The sequence below is a fragment of the Panthera leo genome, chromosome E1 (genome assembly GCF_018350215.1).
Source record: "Panthera leo isolate Ple1 chromosome E1, P.leo_Ple1_pat1.1, whole genome shotgun sequence".
Lineage (NCBI taxonomy): Eukaryota > Metazoa > Chordata > Mammalia > Carnivora > Felidae > Panthera > Panthera leo.
This window is the reverse complement of record NC_056692.1, coordinates 56,444,106-56,460,996: the sequence shown is the minus strand read 5'-3', so window position 1 is coordinate 56,460,996 and position 16,891 is coordinate 56,444,106. Positions and strand designations below refer to the sequence as shown.

The following is a 16,891-nucleotide window of genomic DNA, read 5'->3' as shown; positions in this document are numbered from 1 at the left end:
AGATCTGAACATAGGATTCTTGGAAACCTCAGGGGCACTTGTACCTCTAAGACAGCCTTGCCTGGCAGAGATCTTCTGTGAAACCACAGGTACTGAGCCAGGACCACCGCACAGGGCCACACATACATTCCGTACTGGAGGTGCAGGACCTGAAAAGAATTTTTTGTAAGCCAAAAATAACTCATCTGCTGGAAGTTGGAATATTTATTTTTACAGCAATTACTGAGTGCCTGACACTGGCATCTATTACAAAAACGACGATTCCCTGCTGTAAAGTCCACATCCTACGGGGCATATAAAACTGCAATACCACAGGATAGCCACTCTCATTCACTCAACAAGCATTTATTTCAGGGACTGGGGGTGATTTAGCGGGCTATGGATGTAAAGCTCATGGAATACACATGTACATACCCTACTAGGAAGAGACAAGCCACAAGTAAGCGAATATGTTTTTGGCTGGTGTGGATGCTAACACAACAAAACCGGGTGATGGGAGTGGTGGGGGCAGGGAACAATGGGGGGGGGGGGGGGGGACAGTGATCACAAGGTGGCTGTCCTAGATAGGGAGAACGGTTCAGACAGCACCCACAGCAAGCGCATGGGGGCTGGAGGCAGGGTTGTGGTAGTACAAGCAGAGGTCAGAGGGAAGGCAGGGACCAGACCTGTGTGGTCTTCTGGGCCACAGGAAGTTTAGCTTTTACTGTAAGTGCAGTAAGAATGTATCCGAGGATTATAATCACAGGCACAATTTGGTATGGTCCTGGGAAACAGGCTAGGGAGACATTCCAGAAGAGGTTTGAGTGCAGCTCAGTTCTGGAGTTAGGAAGGCAGGCAGCATACAGAGCCTTTGCAAAGACACAGAATTGCGAGAGAGGCAAATTAAACGGCTCACGCCTTTGGAACGAGCCTGCCTGAGTTCAAACTCCAGATATGTAACTGACTACCTGTGGGACCTCACCTGCCATTCAGCCTGTCCGTGCTTCAGTTTCTGCCACCGCAAAACACTATCCCATAGAGTGATGGTGGAAGATTCGACGCAAACTTAGTACAGCACCAGGCACAAAATGAGCACACACCTTGAGCGGTTATTAAAAGACTGCAAAACCGCAAGTCTGTTTTCTAGAGCAAAGGGTGCTGCTAGTGGTTGGAAAGGGCGCTCAAGTTTTCAAAGTACCAAAGGTGAAGGAACTGGAAGTTTGAACTCAAATCATTCAATTCACTCTCCAAAATTTTAGTGCCTAAAATATGCTAGGCACTGGTTCTTAAGTGTAGGGAGTGCATGGTGAATAAAATGCCTGCCCTGGTAGATTTCACCCAAGATACATTAAAGGGTTTCTGATCACAGCAGTTGAGTTTGCCGATTTGGGTGTAAAGAGGTCTTTCTTCTCACACGGAGTATCTTCACCTCCTAAATGCGGGAAGAAATCAAGTGGGTATTTCAACGGGAAGGCATTTAAAAACTATTAGAAACGGTTTCACTCGAGACTTTACCTCCTCTTAGCCATTTATCATCTTTAAAATATTTATTTTGAAACAGAGAGACCGCAAGTGTGAGTGGGGGAGGAGCAGAGAGCGGGAGAGAGAACCCCAAGCAGGCTCTGAGCTGAGATGACGACCCGAGCCCAAACCAAGAGTCAGACGCCCCTTTGAATTGTTTTGCTAATACCTACCTCGCACACTGCTGTTAAAATCTAAACACGGCCACGTCAAAATGCTTCGAAAAACCGGACGCATAAAGTATTACTATTATTACTGAGAGTTTGGGGCAGCTGTAAACCGGAAGGAACGGGTGCCAACCCACGGAACTTTATTCGGATAGTGAGGGTAGAATTCCCGATCCTAAAGCTGAATTAAGAAGCCCTTCTACTAGGTCAAAGGAAGTGGTCGGTGTCCAAAATGTCACTTTTCGGGCAGGAAATATTTGATGCGGAGGGCTCTCTTCCTGGCAGGACCCCCAAGTTTCTTACTTCAAGACTGTCAGAGGGCTTCCCACCGCGATCCTTCCCGCTCGGAAGCCCTTCCTCAGGCAGGGTAGCCGCCAGAGCCCGTCCCCCACCCCCTCCCAACACCCCCCCTGCCCACCCACCCCCCCCCCCCCCCAGGCCGCTGAGAACAGCTCCTGCCCCGGGCGCCACCGCAAGGGGCCGGAGGCGCCCCCCGGCGGGTGCCGCTGCACGCACCTGCGGGACGCTGACCTCCAGCACCGTCCCCTCAGCCCCCAGGCCCGGCTCCTCTGAGAACCGAAAGCGCTGGGCCCGAACCACATGCCCTCGAAGGCCACGCTCGCCCGTGGGGGAGTCGGTGGCCCCCCGGCGGGCCGCGAGCAGCGGAGGGCGCCAGGTTGCCAGGCTGCGCACGCGGGGGACCCCGGGGCCGGCTGGAGCCGCCTCACCGGCGCCACGTGGCCCTTCGCGGGCCCCGTCGGGTCGCCGCAACGGGACAGCAAGGGCGGGGAACACACCCCTCGGGGGACGATGTGGCCGTGCGGCAAGAGACCAACGACCTGGCAGGGAAGACAGGAAAGACAGGTGGCCTCGGCTGCTCGCACGCCGGAAACGGGCGGCGGAGTGAGCGCTCGCTTCCGGAAGTGACGTACACAGCGGAAGCGGGCGCGGGAGAGGCGGGACCGCAGTGAGGAGGCGCCTCCATCGGCCTGACCTTCCCAACATGGCGGCGAGCCGGGGAGTGTGAGGGCGGACCCCGGAGGCGCCCAAGCCAATGGCTCACCGCGAGAGGCCCGGGGGCGGGGAAGACGGCAGCCGCGTGCCCAACCCGAGGCCCGGGAGGTGGTTGCGGAGTGAATCTTCTGGAAGGCGACTTTAAAGGCGCCGGGCCAGAGCGAAGGGCGTTTCGGTGCCGCCGCCGCTGTCGCCGCCGCCCGGGCCGGGGAGGGGGCGCGTTGGAAGCAGAAAGCGAGCTGCGCCGAGGTGGTCGCGGGAGCAGCTGGTGACCCGCGCAAGATGAACCACAAGAGCAAGAAGCGGATCCGCGAGGCCAAGCGGAGTGCGCGGCCGGAGCTCAAGGACTCGCTGGACTGGACCCGTCACAACTACTACGAGAGCTTCTCGCTGAACCCGGCGGCCGTGGCGGTGAGCGGGTCGGGGTCGCGGGCCGGGCACGGGCGTCTCCGGGCGGCCGCGGACCCCTCCGGGCGCGTCTCCCCCGAGTTCCGATGGGCTCACCCGCACCCCGCGGAGGTCGGGGTCATCGGGGGCCGGATTCCAGGGCCGACCTCCTTCCGCCCGCGCCGTGGCCGCCGCCTGTCCCGGGGCAGCTGGAGGCTGCTGATGCCTTTGGCGCCCTCAACAAGAGCTGTCGCCCCTAGACCCCTTTGGGCGGCGGCGCCCTCTGGGACCTGGCTGTCAAGGCCCACGAGTGGGAGCTGCGTAGCCCCCTTCCCCTGGTGGGGCGGCGCTGGGTGCGACGTGTCAGTCCGCACGCAGGTCCTTATCCCTTCCCCTCCGTCCCACCCCCCGCAAGATAAGCCGGAACAAGAATCTGGCTTCTTAGGTATGTCATAGCTAACCGGACCTGGGGGACGCCGTCTTCTACCGCTGGACTTTTTGTTTTGTTGCTTTTGTCTTTTCCTAACCGGATCGGCCTTTTCTGATCCCCCCAGGATAACGTGGAAAGGGCAGACGCGTTACAGCTGTCCGTGGAAGAATTTGTCGAGCGCTACGAAAGACCTTACAAACCCGTGGTTCTGCTCAATGCCCAAGAGGGCTGGTCTGCTCAGGAGAAATGGACCCTGGAGCGCCTCAAAAGGAAATACCGGAACCAGAAGTTCAAGTGCGGCGAGGATAACGACGGTTACTCCGTGAAGATGAAGATGAAATACTACATCGAGTACATGGAGAGCACTCGAGATGACAGCCCCCTTTACATCTTTGACAGCAGCTATGGTGAACACCCCAAAAGAAGGAAACTCCTGGAAGACTACAAGGTGCCCAAGTTTTTCACTGATGACCTTTTCCAGTATGCCGGGGAGAAACGCAGGCCCCCTTACAGGTAAAGTACTTGGGGGTGAAGCCCTTAGGCTCTTCTGTACGACAGGATGTGTCACCTGAGCGCGGTCCGCCAACCTTTTCCCAGAACACTGAGTGGTTCTCCTTGGCTGCACATGGAACTTAGGGGGTTACTGCTGCCTGACCAGGCCCTGCCGCCACAGACGGGTTTCATTGGTTTGGGTTGCCACCTAGGCATCGAGATTTCAGAAGGCTCCCCAGGTGACTCGAACATTCAAGCCGAGTTGAACCACTGATCTTTAAGGGTGGCTTCTAATTTTTTTTTTTTAACGTTTCTTTATTTCTGAGACAGAGAGTGAGCAGGGGAGGGGCAGAGAGCTGGAGAGACAGACTCCCTTGCAGTCTCCAGGCTCCGAGCTGTCAGTTCAGGGACTTAAATCCACGAACCGCGAGATCATGACCTGAGCCGAAGTCGGATGCTTAACCGACTGAGCCACCCAGGCGCCCCAAGGAAAGTTTTAATAGTTAAAGCCCAGTAGTAAGCCACATCAGTGATTTTTATTTTTTCTGTTATGGAGCACTCCAGGCACGATTCGTTCAGCGTTCCCTCGTGGCAGGGTCTGCGTGATCTCTGAAATAGAGGTCACGTAACGTGTTTTAGGAGACCAAGAACTCACGGTTTTGTAGCATGTGTGCGCAGAGTCAGTTTATCCTTCACATCTTGGACGTTTCTGTCCTTCAGGTGGTTTGTGATGGGGCCGCCACGCTCTGGAACCGGAATTCACATCGACCCTCTGGGAACCAGTGCCTGGAACGCCTTAGTTCAGGGCCACAAGCGCTGGTGCCTGTTTCCTACCAGCACGCCCAGGGAACTCATCAAGGTGACCCGTGAAGAAGGAGGGAACCAGCAAGACGAGGCCATTACCTGGTTTAGTATCATCCATCCCCGGACGCAGCTTCCCACCTGGCCGCCCGAATTCAAACCCCTGGAGATCTTACAAAAACCAGGAGAGACTGTCTTCGTACCAGGTATAGAGGAACTGAGAGAAAGCACATTGTTTGGTTTGTTTTATTTGTCATTTCGGAGCAGAAGTAAATGCAGAAGGAGTCAAAGAGATCCCCCTGCATGCTGACTCTAAATGAACGGACTGGGGCCCGCCTCAGACAGTGAGGTCTGTCACTGTGCCATCAAGCACTTAGGGGGCTGCTGTCCACATTTCTTGTAACCTGAATCTATAGTGGCTGTCGGGAAATTTCCCGTATGTAAAGAGTGTGTCCATCTCTGTCCCTGGTAGTTCCCTAGTGTCTTTGTGACTTGTGTGTATTTCTGCAAATTGGGTTTTTAATATAGTGTAGCACTGGCTGGGTTGAGTCAGGAAATAGGAGCTTGGGGCCAAGATGCAGGAAGTCCCATACCTGAAAACTACACTTCGGAAAAAAACAAAAAAAACGACATTTTGTTATGATAGGTTAAGTGTCGAGGGCAAGGGTGTTTAATATTTAAGATAGGTCTTATGGGGTGCCTGGGTTGTTCAGTCGGTTGAGCGTCTGACTTCGGCTCAGGTCATGACCTCACAGTTCGTGGGTTCGAGCCCCGCGTCGGGCTCTGTGCTGACAGCTCAGAGCCTGGAGCCTGCTTTGGATTCTGTGTCTCCCTCTCTCTCTGCCCCACCCCCGCTCATGCTCTGTCTCTCTCTGCCAAAAAAAAAACATTAAAAAATAAATTTAAGACAGGTCTGAATAGGTGTTGAGATAGAAACTGAAGAAGTTACTGCTTTTATAGTTTTGATCACAGTTTTGGATCAGCAGGGGTCCACACGCTTTTTCTGTAAAGGGCAGAGAGTAAATATTTTAAGCACGGGGGTTGGGGGGCAGACAGTGTTTACTCCAACTGCTTAATTCTGCCCTTGGAGCAGGAAAGCAGCCACGGACAGTCTGGAAATGAGCAGGCACAGCTGTGCTCCAGGAGAAGTTTGCACGGATTAGTTGTGATTCCTGGATCAGGAGAAGCATTTACCACTCTGGGTCTTCTGTCCCTGAGTCCCTCCCCGTAGATTGGAACCTGCTGTTGGCAGGGTTTTTGTCATTCGTGATTTTGTACGGAGCCCAGCCCTGTTTAACTGCTTATTTGTTGGATTTCAGGAGGCTGGTGGCACGTCGTCCTTAATCTTGACACCACCATTGCCATCACCCAGAATTTTGCCAGCAGCACCAACTTCCCTGTTGTATGGCACAAGACGGTAAGAGGAAGACCAAAGTTATCGCGGAAATGGTATAGGTGAGAGACGTTTCCTTCTTCTTTTGCTTTGTTCCAACTCCGACCCCAGAGGCGAAGTAAAAAAAGTCCACCGCTGCAGTAACGTGTGCTGGTCTGAGGCCTGGGAGAGCTGGGGCTGCAAAACCTCATGGGCAGAGGCCAGGGGGTCCAAGGTCAGGGCTAGTTCTCAGGATGCTTGCCAGCCTCGAGGCGACAGGGTAAGACTCTGCATGTTTGATCAAAGTCAGTCCGTCAAAACACGGCCATGATTGGGGTGTTTCTTTTGTTTTCTGTTTTGTTTTGTTTTCGATTTTTGTCCTCCCCCCCCCCCACCCCCCACCCCCCACCCCAAAGGCTAGCACTTAGCAAAGGAAGCCATGTTGTTTGGGTTTTATTTTGGTTCTTTCTTTTTCTTACTCAGAAGCATTATGCCCCTTTGAACTTACTACCTTCAGTTCTTGTGAGCGAGGTGACTGCCCTGGAGACTTAGCTCCTCTGTTTATCCACAGAACAGATACAGCACGGGCAGCGGCAGTGCAAGCCACCCCCAGCCACCCCGTGCCACTGTGTCCCAACCCTGACCTGGAGGGACCAGCTCTCGGGGTAAGAGAGGGATCCTGGCTTGGTCAGTGCTCAGCTTCCCTGCTGAGAGGGCCAGCAAGGGTGGTGGCTTTGTTCTCCCCGGACCCTCGGGCACCTGCGGCCCACTTACTTTGTCCCACCGGCCGCTGTATGCCGTGACTCGGTCGTTCTAAAGGCCTTAACCGCACAGCAGGTGCTTTGTCCCTGGTTAGTGCGGACGCCAGATTAGGTCCCCGAGGGGAGGGTTCCCGCCTCTGAAAGTCCGGTTCAGGTTTATCTTCGAGCGAGGGGAACCCTCTCTGTTACTCGACGCTTCTTATTTCTTACAAATCTGATTGTTTCTCCGCTTACGAAGGGAACTTAACCGAGCCCGACTGCAGTCACTAAACGCTGTGTTGTGGAAAGGAAGGGTTTAGAAAATCCACTAGGGAAGGTTCAGGAGGAAACAAACAGAAAAAAAACACAAGGAAGAGAGACTTTTTCTCCCAGGTGGACGAAAGCGCAGCCTGACTCAGGGCATCTGTGCCTCACACGTTGGCACTACGGCCGGCTCCTTCGCGAAGGTCAGAGTGAGCCGCGAGCAGCCAGTTCGCCTTTCCGGAGAGCCTGGGCGGCAGGCACGCGGGGGCTTCTGCTCCCGGCCTGCGGGTGCGTGCGTCCTCACCGCGTCCCCGTCCGGCACTCCCGGGCGCTCCCGAGAGAGGCAGGCCTCAGCTCCGGGTTCGGGGTTAAATGTGCTCGGTGTGCTCGCCGGTCCCAGCGCTGGGAACGACGTTTCTTGTCTCTCAGGATCTTGAAGCAAGAGCACCCCGAGCTGGCGGTCCTGGCCGACTCGGTTGACCTTCAGGAGTCCACGGGGATCGCATCCGACAGCTCCAGTGACTCCTCCAGTTCCTCCAGCTCCAGCTCGTCCGACTCGGACTCGGAGGTGAGGCCCTGCTCCCTCCCCAGGCCTCCCGGGAGGTCACTGGCAGGGGGACTCGGCGGCAGCCTTCCCTCCTCCTGGCCCAGAGGGAGAGAGCGCCGATTCCGCCAAGAGCTCCGGCTGCCACCCTCCCTGCTGTGTGGTGAATTCCGCCCAGTTTGTAGCCTCGCGCGTGCGTGGGGGGTCATCGCAAGAACGTTGGGAGGCGAAAGGAGCGTTGGGGGATCTGGCTAAGTGAGCGGCCCAGGATCACACGGCTAGCAAACGGCAGCGTGGGCGTTCGGGCGCAGAGCCTCGCGAGCTCAAAGCCCGTGCTGAGAATTTTCCCTGCGGATGTAGCCCGTGAGCCTGGGATCCGCGCAAGCTCAGCGGCTTGTTAAAAGCTAACGGGATACCGGGGAAGAGGGACCTGTGCCCTCAGCGGGTGAAATTGCCGTCCTGCCGCTTCGCAGAATCTGTCGATTCGGTGTTCCCCAGGGGGCGGGGGAGCGAGACTGTGAAGGGCCCTATGTCCCCTCTCTCCCGCCTCGGGGTCTGTGTCCGCGCAGCGGGATCGCATAATACGGCGTCAGAGCGCCGGCTGTAGACCGTCCTCAGAGCCGCGTCTTGATTCTAAACCCGTAAGCCCCCCCATCAGAGAACGCTGGCGGGCCCCCCGGCGTCTGGGGGCAGCCGCGGCGTTTGCGGGGCTGGGTAGCGGGCCGTGTTGCGGAGCCGGCAGAAGCGGCTGCTTCGCTTCTGGGAGAACCCGGACATTTGTGCCGTTTCTGGAGGGCGGAGGTTGGTTGACAGACCGGGTTGCATCCGGTCGAATTCCTGCTTTTCTCCTTCCGTGTCCAGTGTGAGTCCGGGTCTGAAGGGGACGGGACGACGCACCGCAGGAAGAAGCGGAGGACGTGCAGCATGATGGGAAACGGGGACACCACCTCCCAGGACGACTGTGTGAGCAAAGAGCGCAGCTCCTCCAGGTGACCACGCACGGCCGCCGACTGCGTAGGAGGGACGTGGCCACACGAGGGGCGGGGCCCTGGGGAGGTCAGCCTTTCGGGTCCGCGGTCAAGGGGAGGGCCGGACAAAGGCAGAGAATGAGGGCGCTCTCGGAACACGAGTCCGTTCGCTCGGCCTTTGCTGCAGTGGCTTTTTTCACCGCTCCCGGTGCAGATTAACGTGGCTTCTTTTACGCGGAAAGGCAAGAATCTGTGCGGATGGTGCCAAGGACACCCTTAATGTTATTTAATAAAAATTAAATCCGTTTTCTATCCTTGCCATTTGTTCCCCTCGAGAATACCAGAAACCCCCCCCCCCCTTGTTATTCTTGCGGCCTTGGGGGACAGCAGGGACTCCGCTGGCGTGCGTGCTCGGCGGGGAGGCGATGGTTACAGCTGTACGGGCGGCAGTGCGGGAGAAGTTCCCCGTGCCTCCTGAGGGCCTGAGGTGTGGCCTCCTGGCGTTGTCCCCCACTGCCGTCGTCCCTTTGAGCGCTCACACCGAGGGAGATGGCGGCGCAGAACTCGGGTGTTTTGTGAGGTCTCTGGCCCGTCTCCCACGCTCGTTCAAACCAGAGTGGATCTCGATAAGCGAACGCTTTAAGTCACTAAGGTCATTTCTGCCGGTAGTGGCCCTGTGCTGGGCACCTGACGGGCTTACGGGGAGGGGGGTTGGTGGCTGCCGTGCGCCCCGGGGCCCGGATCCCAGAGCCCCTTGCCACGGAGTGAGTTGCAGCGTGTCTGCAACGGGGAGACGGGGAGACGTTTCGGGAAGGTAGTCAGATACTGAAGCTCCTGCGACTTTTTAAGTGTCTGAGGCCCTGGCAGTGCCGCGGACGACGTCCCTGTCGCGTCCTTTGTATCTCTGAGCAGAGCGTTGTCTTCGGTGTGTTAGGAAAGTTTAGGACCCATGTTCCTTTCTGTCTGTTTCCCTCGTCCTCTGCAGTCACACTGGAATCCCACGAGAAGTTCAGGTGTCCTGTTCACCTGAACTTGTGGGACTAGAACGTGCATTCCTCAACCCAGTTGCCCTCTTCAGGCCGCTCTTAGATTTCGCTTCCTGCCTTTTTAAGGCGTCTGTGTTGTCGCGGACTCACTCCTACCTGCCCGCCATGTGTGACTTTGTAACTTGGAAGGGAAGGCCGTAGGGACAGCCCTGCCCTTAATGCCACGTGGGGCCCTGGGGTTCGGCTTTAACGTTTCCTTCCAGCTTTGCACCCGCTGTGTCGTCTACGTGCTGATTACAGGCAGTTGTACTTTCCTTGGCAGGATTAGGGACACTTGTGGAGGCCGGGCTCACCCCTGAGCAAAGAGAGAGACTGTCCCTGAGGTGGTTCCTGCGTACGTGGTTGGCGGCCACCTGACTCAGTTTTCACGTCTTCTGCTCCCTCCTTCTCCTCTGTCTTCTTTGAATTTGGATCATCCTTCTCTGGTCCAGGCTTCTGTCTTCGGTCAAATGCCGTTTTCACTGCTTCCTAAGAATAGATGGCCAAGAAGTTTAAAAGCTCACGACCCTCAGTGAAACCCCGAAAGGCTGCAGGCCCATGGGCCCCTGGGTGACAAGGCCTGTGCTGTCTCTGAACCACGCTGCTCCGCCCCGAGGCCGGAGGGCCGCCATCCCGGGAGCGGCCGGCTGCGTCTGACTCCTCACCGACCGTTGGTGCGGAACCTCTGCCGTCCGAGAGCCGGCTGCCCACCAGCGGGCCCTGAGGGGCGAGCGGACTTGGATTTGCGCGCGAGCCGGTTACGCGTACGAAGTGCCGCGTGTGCGCCACCTCCCCGTGTCACCCTTTGTCCGAAGCCGCGTGGCGGTGACCCAGCCGGCACGTGCGGCACCGCTCACCACCGCGAGCACTGTCTTGTGACGCGTTCCCTTCTCTCCGCCGTCGGAGGGCCTCGTGCGTCCCGGCGGTGTGTGTGTGCCGAGCGTCCTGGGGGGAAGGACGACGCGTCGGGGTTTGGGTTGGGGACAGAGGAAAGGTGTTCAGTGCATTCTCATCACGGAACGTGAATGAGGAACGGGGCTGCCACCTGACAGACGTGTCCTGGTCTTTCCTGCCGCGTGATCTGCTCCGCGAGAGACGTCGCGATGAGTGTCCCCGTTCGTTTGACCGGCAGACACGAGGTGGGCGCCTCGGGCTGCACGTCTGGAGCGAGGGCGTATACGGTGCTTCTCGCCTTTGGGATCTTGTCTGGGCTTCCAGACGACTCCGCCGTGAACGCTTGGGGATTGACCAGCAGGTTCCACGTCTTGCCCTCTTCATTCTTCTCTGCTTGCCTTAATCCGTCTCTGAATTCAACTAAACTTAAAAGGGGGCTTGGCAGGGACGTGCCGTCTTCTGGGTGGGAACGCGGGCCAGGGCACGAGCAGCCGGAGGGCAGAGGAGCGCTCACCGTAGTCTCCCGGGCGAGCCGCGAGGTGTGTGCACGCATCCTGGAATCGTGTGGTGTCGCCTCCCCCAGATCCTCCCGACACGTGGATTTAATCTGGGGGACCCAGGTCTCTTCTGTGCAGAGGTTACATTTTTAACAGAGTGGTTGTCATTTCTTGACACTAGGTCGGTCGAGTGGCTTTACTCTAGGAGGTTGGGCCCCTATTTTGTGTTTTCTGCATCCTCAAATGCCAATCCAAAGAAGCGGCCGGATGGGATGGAGAACGTCTGCCACCTTCCTCAGCGCTGGCGCCCGTCACCCGCCCTCCTTTCCCCGCCCGGCCACGGGGCTCAGGCGGCCCCGGGCTCCAGGGTGTGTGTGCGTGTGAGTAAAGTCACACACGGAACTTGTAACCTGTTTGTATTAATACCTGAATGGTGTTCCTCCTCCTTTTTAAAATTTTCTTGCCATCTTCAAAATAATTTTTTCATCTCCCCAGTATTGCTACGGGGCGATCGCACCTTCCTCTCAAATTCGTACCAACTTCTCTCTAAGCCTCGGTTTAAAGGAAAACCAACAAAAGCAAAAGGCTATTCGCCGCCAGGGGGCGTGCAGTGGCTGCGACGACAGGGTAGTTTAAACTGGAGAGATTAGCCTCCCCCCCTCACCCCCCCAAAGGCTCCAGCGATGGGTGATTCCTGTTTGACAAACAATACTCAGAAATAAGGGATCCAGCTCATCTGCAGGCTCGCAGTCCCTTCACCTGAAAGCATCTGGCTCACACAGATTACATGCTGCCACTGGGCTGTCGCTGGCCCATGAATGACCATGGGACAGTCTTTGTTTTAGCCAGGCCGGGATTCAGCACCTCCCACGCCTCCCCTTTTACTGTCACCGTGGGCCATCCGAGCACACCAGTATGGAAAGAAAGCAGGGATGGGGTGCGGAAACTGAGAAAGGAGTGGAGTGATGGCTGGGTGCTCAGGAAAGTGGGGACCAGGGCCATCTGTTCTGACGTCAACCCTTCTGCCCGCGTGGCCTGAGCTGCTCCGCGTGCCATCAGCAGTAGTGAGAGAAGGATCCGCATGAAACTATTTTCTAGGGATTCTTCAACTTAAAACCCAATGCGCTGGGTCCTGGAACGAGGGCTCTTGGACCGGTAACGTCTGATAGGAGCAGGTGGATGAAGACACTGGCGGGGGGGGGGGGGGGGGGAGCCTCTGGGGCTTCGGGAGTGAGCACCAAGGGTTCTACCATCAGCCTGAGTATCCAGGGCCGCACACAGGTGCCTCTGGGGTCATCAGTAGTGCTGGGATATTCAGGGTGACACCTTTGAGGGGAGAGCCACCAAACACAGGGACGTTGTTCACATTTGGCTCAGGCTCGCAGATGCCCATTGATTAGTCATTCGAGCACCCAGCCTGCGTTTGAGTGCCAGCCACTGTTCTAGGTGCTGGAGATGAAGCAGTGACGAGTCCAGGTCCCTCCTCTCGTGGAGCTAAGGGACAGTGAGTGTGCCGTGGTTCCCAAGGGTCGCTGGTCGGGGTAGGTAGAGTCTGGCATATCCGTTTCCGCGGCCAGAAAAGCAAGTTCAGACTTTACAAAATACAAGTTTATGAGCGCTTCATAAAAGAACGTAATTAACATCATAGCCGTGTTCTTAGTATTTGGTTTCTCTTTCTAAATTAGCTAAAGATATCTAAGGGTAAGCAAGAAAGTTGCTGGTATAAGTTGCTTCGTGAATTTATTAGAGGTTCCGCCTGGATGTGATTTAGGACCTCAGATGAGCGTGTGGGACAGAGCGGGAGTTTTGCGGTAAATGTCGTAAAAAGTGCTTTCTAAGGACGTAGGCGTGTAAGTGCGCAGCTGTAGGTTCCTCGAATCCTGTGTAGCGTTTCCACAAGTAAGTCGTTTGTCATGTGTGCTGGTACTGTCGATGGTTCCCCGCGGAGCCTGGTTCCTCCTCACACTCCCCTCCCCGCCTTCTGCCACAATGTTCCAATGATGTCACATTCTGTACAGCCAAACTAGACAAACCTCGTGCCCCGGCCCCTCAGGTGGTGGCTGTCATCGGTAGTTCAAAAACGTGACACTCCTCGTGTCCCCTGAGCACTGGCCCGGCCGGCTGTCTCCAGGGTGACCGGACAGTGCGGAAGGCCGGGGACCATGTGCCGAGTTGAGTCCTCGTGCCTCCTGCAGCTGTCACACGCACCCAGCAGCCTCCTACGTCTGCTTTCATCTCGCCGTGGGCTCCGCCACCAAATGCCTGTGGCTCTGCCATTTGACTGGTATTTTTAACTTTCACTTGGATGAAACTTGTTCATCATTTTAAATAAAGCAACTTGATTTGGAGTTGGGCTTTTTGCATTGTTCTGTTCTTGTTTCTTTCCGTTATTCATCTGATAGTTGATACAGAACGTGACCGAGTTTGCACAACGGGCCCTCTTACATAGCAACTTTGAAACAGTGAGGACAGGGGACAAGGAAGAAGACCCACTTAGCCCGTAAGTCCCCTTGTGGTCAGAAGCCAGTAGCTAAGACCTAAGCCCCACTCCACATTTTGCAGTTACGGGCTGTTTTTCATCGGTCACCACTGAAATTCCTTTTGCTTGTACCTTCATATTATGTGATGCGGCAGGATTAAGCTTGCCTTTTGCCCATTGGTCATAACTGGACCAGGAGGAAGCCTGAGCACACGCTAGCATCTTCCATTTATTTTATTTTTTTTTTTAATTTTTTTTTTCAACGTTTTTTATTTTTATTTTTGGGACAGAGAGAGACAGAGCATGAACGGGGGAGGGGCAGAGAGAGAGGGAGACACAGAATCGGAAACAGGCTCCAGGCTCCGAGCCATCAGCCCAGAGCCTGACGCGGGGCTCGAACTCACGGACCGCGAGATCGTGACCTGGCTGAAGTCGGACGCTCAACCGACTGCGCCACCCAGGCGCCCCTAGCATCTTCCATTTAAACAGCACTCCATCTAGGGGCGCCTGGGTGGCTCGGTTGGTTAGGGACCTCGGCTCAAGTCATGATGTCACAAGCCGTGGGTTCCAGGCCCGCGTCAGGCTCTGTGCTGACAGCCCGGAGCCGGGAGCCTACTTCCAATTCTGTATCTCCCTCTGTCTCTGCCCCTCCCCTGCTCACGCTCTGTCTCTCTCTCAAAAATAAATAAACATTAAAAAAAAATTTAAACAACACTCCATTCTAGCTTCTTGGCTCCCACCAGATGTCAGCTCGGGCACTGTAATTTTTCCAAAACAGCAGTAAATGTATCCAAAGCAAAAACCGGCACCCTGTTTTTTCAGCTGGTACCTGACACACTTCGTCCGCCCTGGGTTTATTGGGAGCAGGGGAGAAATACTGTTTCGGGTTACAGCGTGGTCATCTCAAACACACACTGTTCAGCAACAGAGCCCTGGAAGGATCTGGAGGAACAAAACCAGTACACTTCCCTTCATTCCACCTTCGCTACCTTCCAGAATTACTCCAAGAGGAAGAGCCGGTAGGGGACCAGAGTGGACACAAGGCACCTGGAGCTGAGTTCCAGAAACCGCCTTCGGGGGGCAGCCACGTTACCGGGACGCCCGTGTGGAAGGCTGCTGGGTCTCAGCCCAGAAGGGGCATCCAGCGGCCAGGCTCGGGCAGTGTCCTCTGAAAACGCTGTGGACGTGTCCGGGGAGTGGCCGGGAGTAAAGCGGGGTTGACCTTCGCTTTGCACCGTCTTGCCGGCAGCCCAGGGCCACGGTTTAGGCGAGCCTTCCGGCCTCACCGGGCCTCGGCATTCCGCTGGCGGTTCCAAAGTGCTGTGAGATGGCCTTCCGTACCGGGCGGAAATGCTGCGGAAAACGACGGTAATCTGAGGGCGCCCGTGGAATGAGTGTTGCAAGCCGGTTTTCAAAACAAAAATCTAAGCGCAAAGCTTAGGGGCCCGGGGCGGGGCTGGGACTCGTCCGGCCTCAGGAGCGCCGCCCCCAGGGGTCAGGCCCCGGGTCCCCCAGCATCGGAGCCACCCCCGGGGGAGGGAGGGGAGGCGGGGCGCGGCGGGGGCTCCGCCCCGGGGCGGGGCGCGGGCGGGGCGCGGCCGGCTCCCTCGGGGTCCCCGCGGGCTGGCACTCCGGCGGCCGCGGCGCGATGGAGGCGCCGGCCGAACTGCTGGCCGCGCTGCCCGCGCTGGCCACGGCGCTGGCGCTGCTGCTCGCCTGGCTGCTGGTGAGGCGCGGGGCGGCCGCGAGCCCGGAGCCCGCGCCCCCGGCCGAGGCCCCCGGGACCCCCGCGCCGCCCGGCCCCTGCGCCCCGGAGCCGGCGGCCGCGCCGGAGGACCCGGGGGAGCTCGAGGGCCCGGGGGAGCGCGCGGCGGCGCCGGCGGAGGCGGAGGCGGAGGCGGAGGCGGAGGAGCAGGCCGCCGAGGCCAGGCAGGTACGGACCCGGCCCTCCCGGGCGCCCCCTCCCCACCCCGGGGCCCCGCCCCCTCCGTCTCCCGGCTCGGGCGGGGCGGGGGATCGGGTCCCCAGCCTCGGGCCGGGCCGTCCCCGGGAGCGCAGAGCCCGCGGCCGGCAAGGAGGAAGGGCCCCGCCGGCAAACTCGCCCTCCTCCCCCAGAAGTGTCGCCGAGCGACGAGGCTGTCGGGAGTTGTGTGCTCCGCTGGCGATCCTCTCTTCCCGGCCGGCCGGCCGCGGCTCCCGCCCCACCCCGCGCGGGTCACACCCACCCCTCACCCCGCACCTTCCCCCCTTCCCCCCCCACCCCCCCGCCCACGGGTTCCCACATCCACGTGCATGTGGCACATTTCAAGGTCTGCAGTAATGAGAGTTGTCTCGATAAAGAAAAAAATAGTCATACTTGGGGGGGGGGGGGGGAAGGAAAGCTGGCTTTTTTTTTTTTTTTTAAGCCAATTTGAAATCCAGACTCCAGAGTCAGTGATGTCTCTGGTGAAGCGCATAGGGTGGGGCCGATGGGAAAGGCACCGCACGATTGCGGTCATTTTTATTGTCGTTTTCAAACTGCACACGTGCTTTGGCACATCTCCCCCGGGGGTTGCAGATAAGCCTGGCCTTTATGGAATGGAAGGGCAAGATAAGGCCCCCCTACAGCACAGCTGAGCACCCCTGTGCTGAGCCTCCTGCGACTGCCCCACGCCTCACTCCCTGTGGTCCTTCAGCTCTGTCCTGACGGTGCCGCCTTGCTTCAGGATACCCAGAGAGATATGCTCTCACCCACCAAGAAATACACTTTTCCCAGTGCTTGTCTCTACATTGGAAACCCACTGGCGAGGCACAAAACCCACATTCCCAGGATTTCCTCCTCCCTGGGCCCCTGTAGGCTCCCACCCAGGGCCCACATCAGAATTAACTTCCCAGCTCCTCTGCTTGGAAGGGAGGATGGCCAGAGCAGTAGAAAGTGTGACCAGGCTGCTTTAGTGCCTTGTCAGTGTGTCGACAGTGCCCATTCTGAATTCTGCTGGACACGGTGGTTTATACTGGAGAGAACCCTCGACGGGAGAAGGCAGTGAGGCTGGGGCCAGGGGTTTCTCTTTGCTGAGTCAGTGTGCCGGACCCCTCTGAGCAGGCGCTTTGTTTGACAAAGTGGGTGACTAATTGTGTCATTAGAGCGGATTCTAACCAGCCTGCCCAGGGCTGCTGTATCCGGCCCAAGGAAGACAGGGACTCCGCTTTAATGGAGGCCCTGCTGTTCTTGCTGACCTCATCCATGAGGATGGCAGGTAGGGTTTGGACCTGTGCTGATTTGTTAGGTTTGTTCCCGTATTTGGGATTCTGCCTGCGCTCACGGCTTCCTGGGAACA

At 57.4% G+C, this 16,891-nt stretch overlaps 3 protein-coding genes across 11 annotated transcripts in view; 2 read left to right on the top strand and 1 right to left on the bottom strand.

Annotated features, from left to right (window-relative positions):
* The window catches only part of METTL23 (methyltransferase like 23), a 5,092-nt gene extending 2,285 nt beyond the window's left edge, over nt 1-2,807 (bottom strand). Inside the window, exons 1-3 of one of the 6 annotated variants that reach the window (XM_042916885.1) lie at nt 2,731-2,807; nt 2,184-2,506; nt 45-149 (exon numbers count right to left, since the gene is read on the bottom strand). In XM_042916885.1, the coding sequence (XP_042772819.1) occupies nt 45-128 (84 nt within the window). In that variant the 5' untranslated portion in view covers nt 129-149; nt 2,184-2,506; nt 2,731-2,807. Of the gene's footprint in view, nt 1-44; nt 150-2,183; nt 2,709-2,730 lie in introns of those variants that run through there. The other 5 variants (XR_006196661.1, XM_042916886.1, XM_042916887.1 and 2 more) reach the window with 5 other exon arrangements.
* A 34-nt stretch (nt 2,808-2,841) lies between these two features.
* Nucleotides 2,842-12,288, top strand: JMJD6 (jumonji domain containing 6, arginine demethylase and lysine hydroxylase). Of its 4 annotated transcripts, XM_042916878.1 has the most exons (7): nt 2,845-3,092; nt 3,623-4,011; nt 4,711-4,997; nt 6,111-6,246; nt 7,597-7,735; nt 8,573-8,700; nt 9,988-12,288. In XM_042916878.1, exons 1-7 carry the CDS (start codon nt 2,964-2,966, stop codon nt 10,022-10,024), a joined length of 1,245 nt encoding a protein of 414 aa, XP_042772812.1. In that variant the 5' UTR covers nt 2,845-2,963; the 3' UTR covers nt 10,025-12,288. The 4 variants fall into 4 exon arrangements, with proteins under 4 accessions (XP_042772814.1, XP_042772815.1, XP_042772812.1 ...); XM_042916880.1 differs by lacking the exons at nt 8,573-8,700; nt 9,988-12,288 and adding an exon at nt 6,735-6,828 and having other exon boundaries at nt 2,842-3,092; nt 7,597-7,729; XM_042916881.1 differs by lacking the exons at nt 8,573-8,700; nt 9,988-12,288 and adding an exon at nt 6,740-6,828 and having other exon boundaries at nt 2,842-3,092; nt 7,597-7,683.
* Nucleotides 12,289-15,211: 2,923 nt separating this feature from the next.
* The window catches only part of MXRA7 (matrix remodeling associated 7), a 28,466-nt gene continuing 26,786 nt past the window's right edge, over nt 15,212-16,891 (top strand). The window contains exon 1 of the mRNA XM_042916889.1: nt 15,212-15,507. Coding sequence (XP_042772823.1) covers nt 15,223-15,507 — 285 coding nt within the window. The 5' untranslated portion in view covers nt 15,212-15,222. The remainder of the gene's footprint in view (nt 15,508-16,891) is intronic.

Bases quoted from the DNA above. Each gene is read 5' to 3' on its own strand.
- JMJD6 (XM_042916878.1), top strand. From the start codon at position 2,964: ATGAACCACAAGAGCAAGAAGCGGATCCGCGAGGCCAAGCGGAGTGCG. The intron at 3,093-3,622 runs GTGAGCGGGTCG...TGATCCCCCCAG, and splicing joins TGAACCCGGCGGCCGTGGCG to GATAACGTGGAAAGGGCAGA. The intron at 4,998-6,110 runs GTATAGAGGAAC...GTTGGATTTCAG, and splicing joins AGAGACTGTCTTCGTACCAG to GAGGCTGGTGGCACGTCGTC.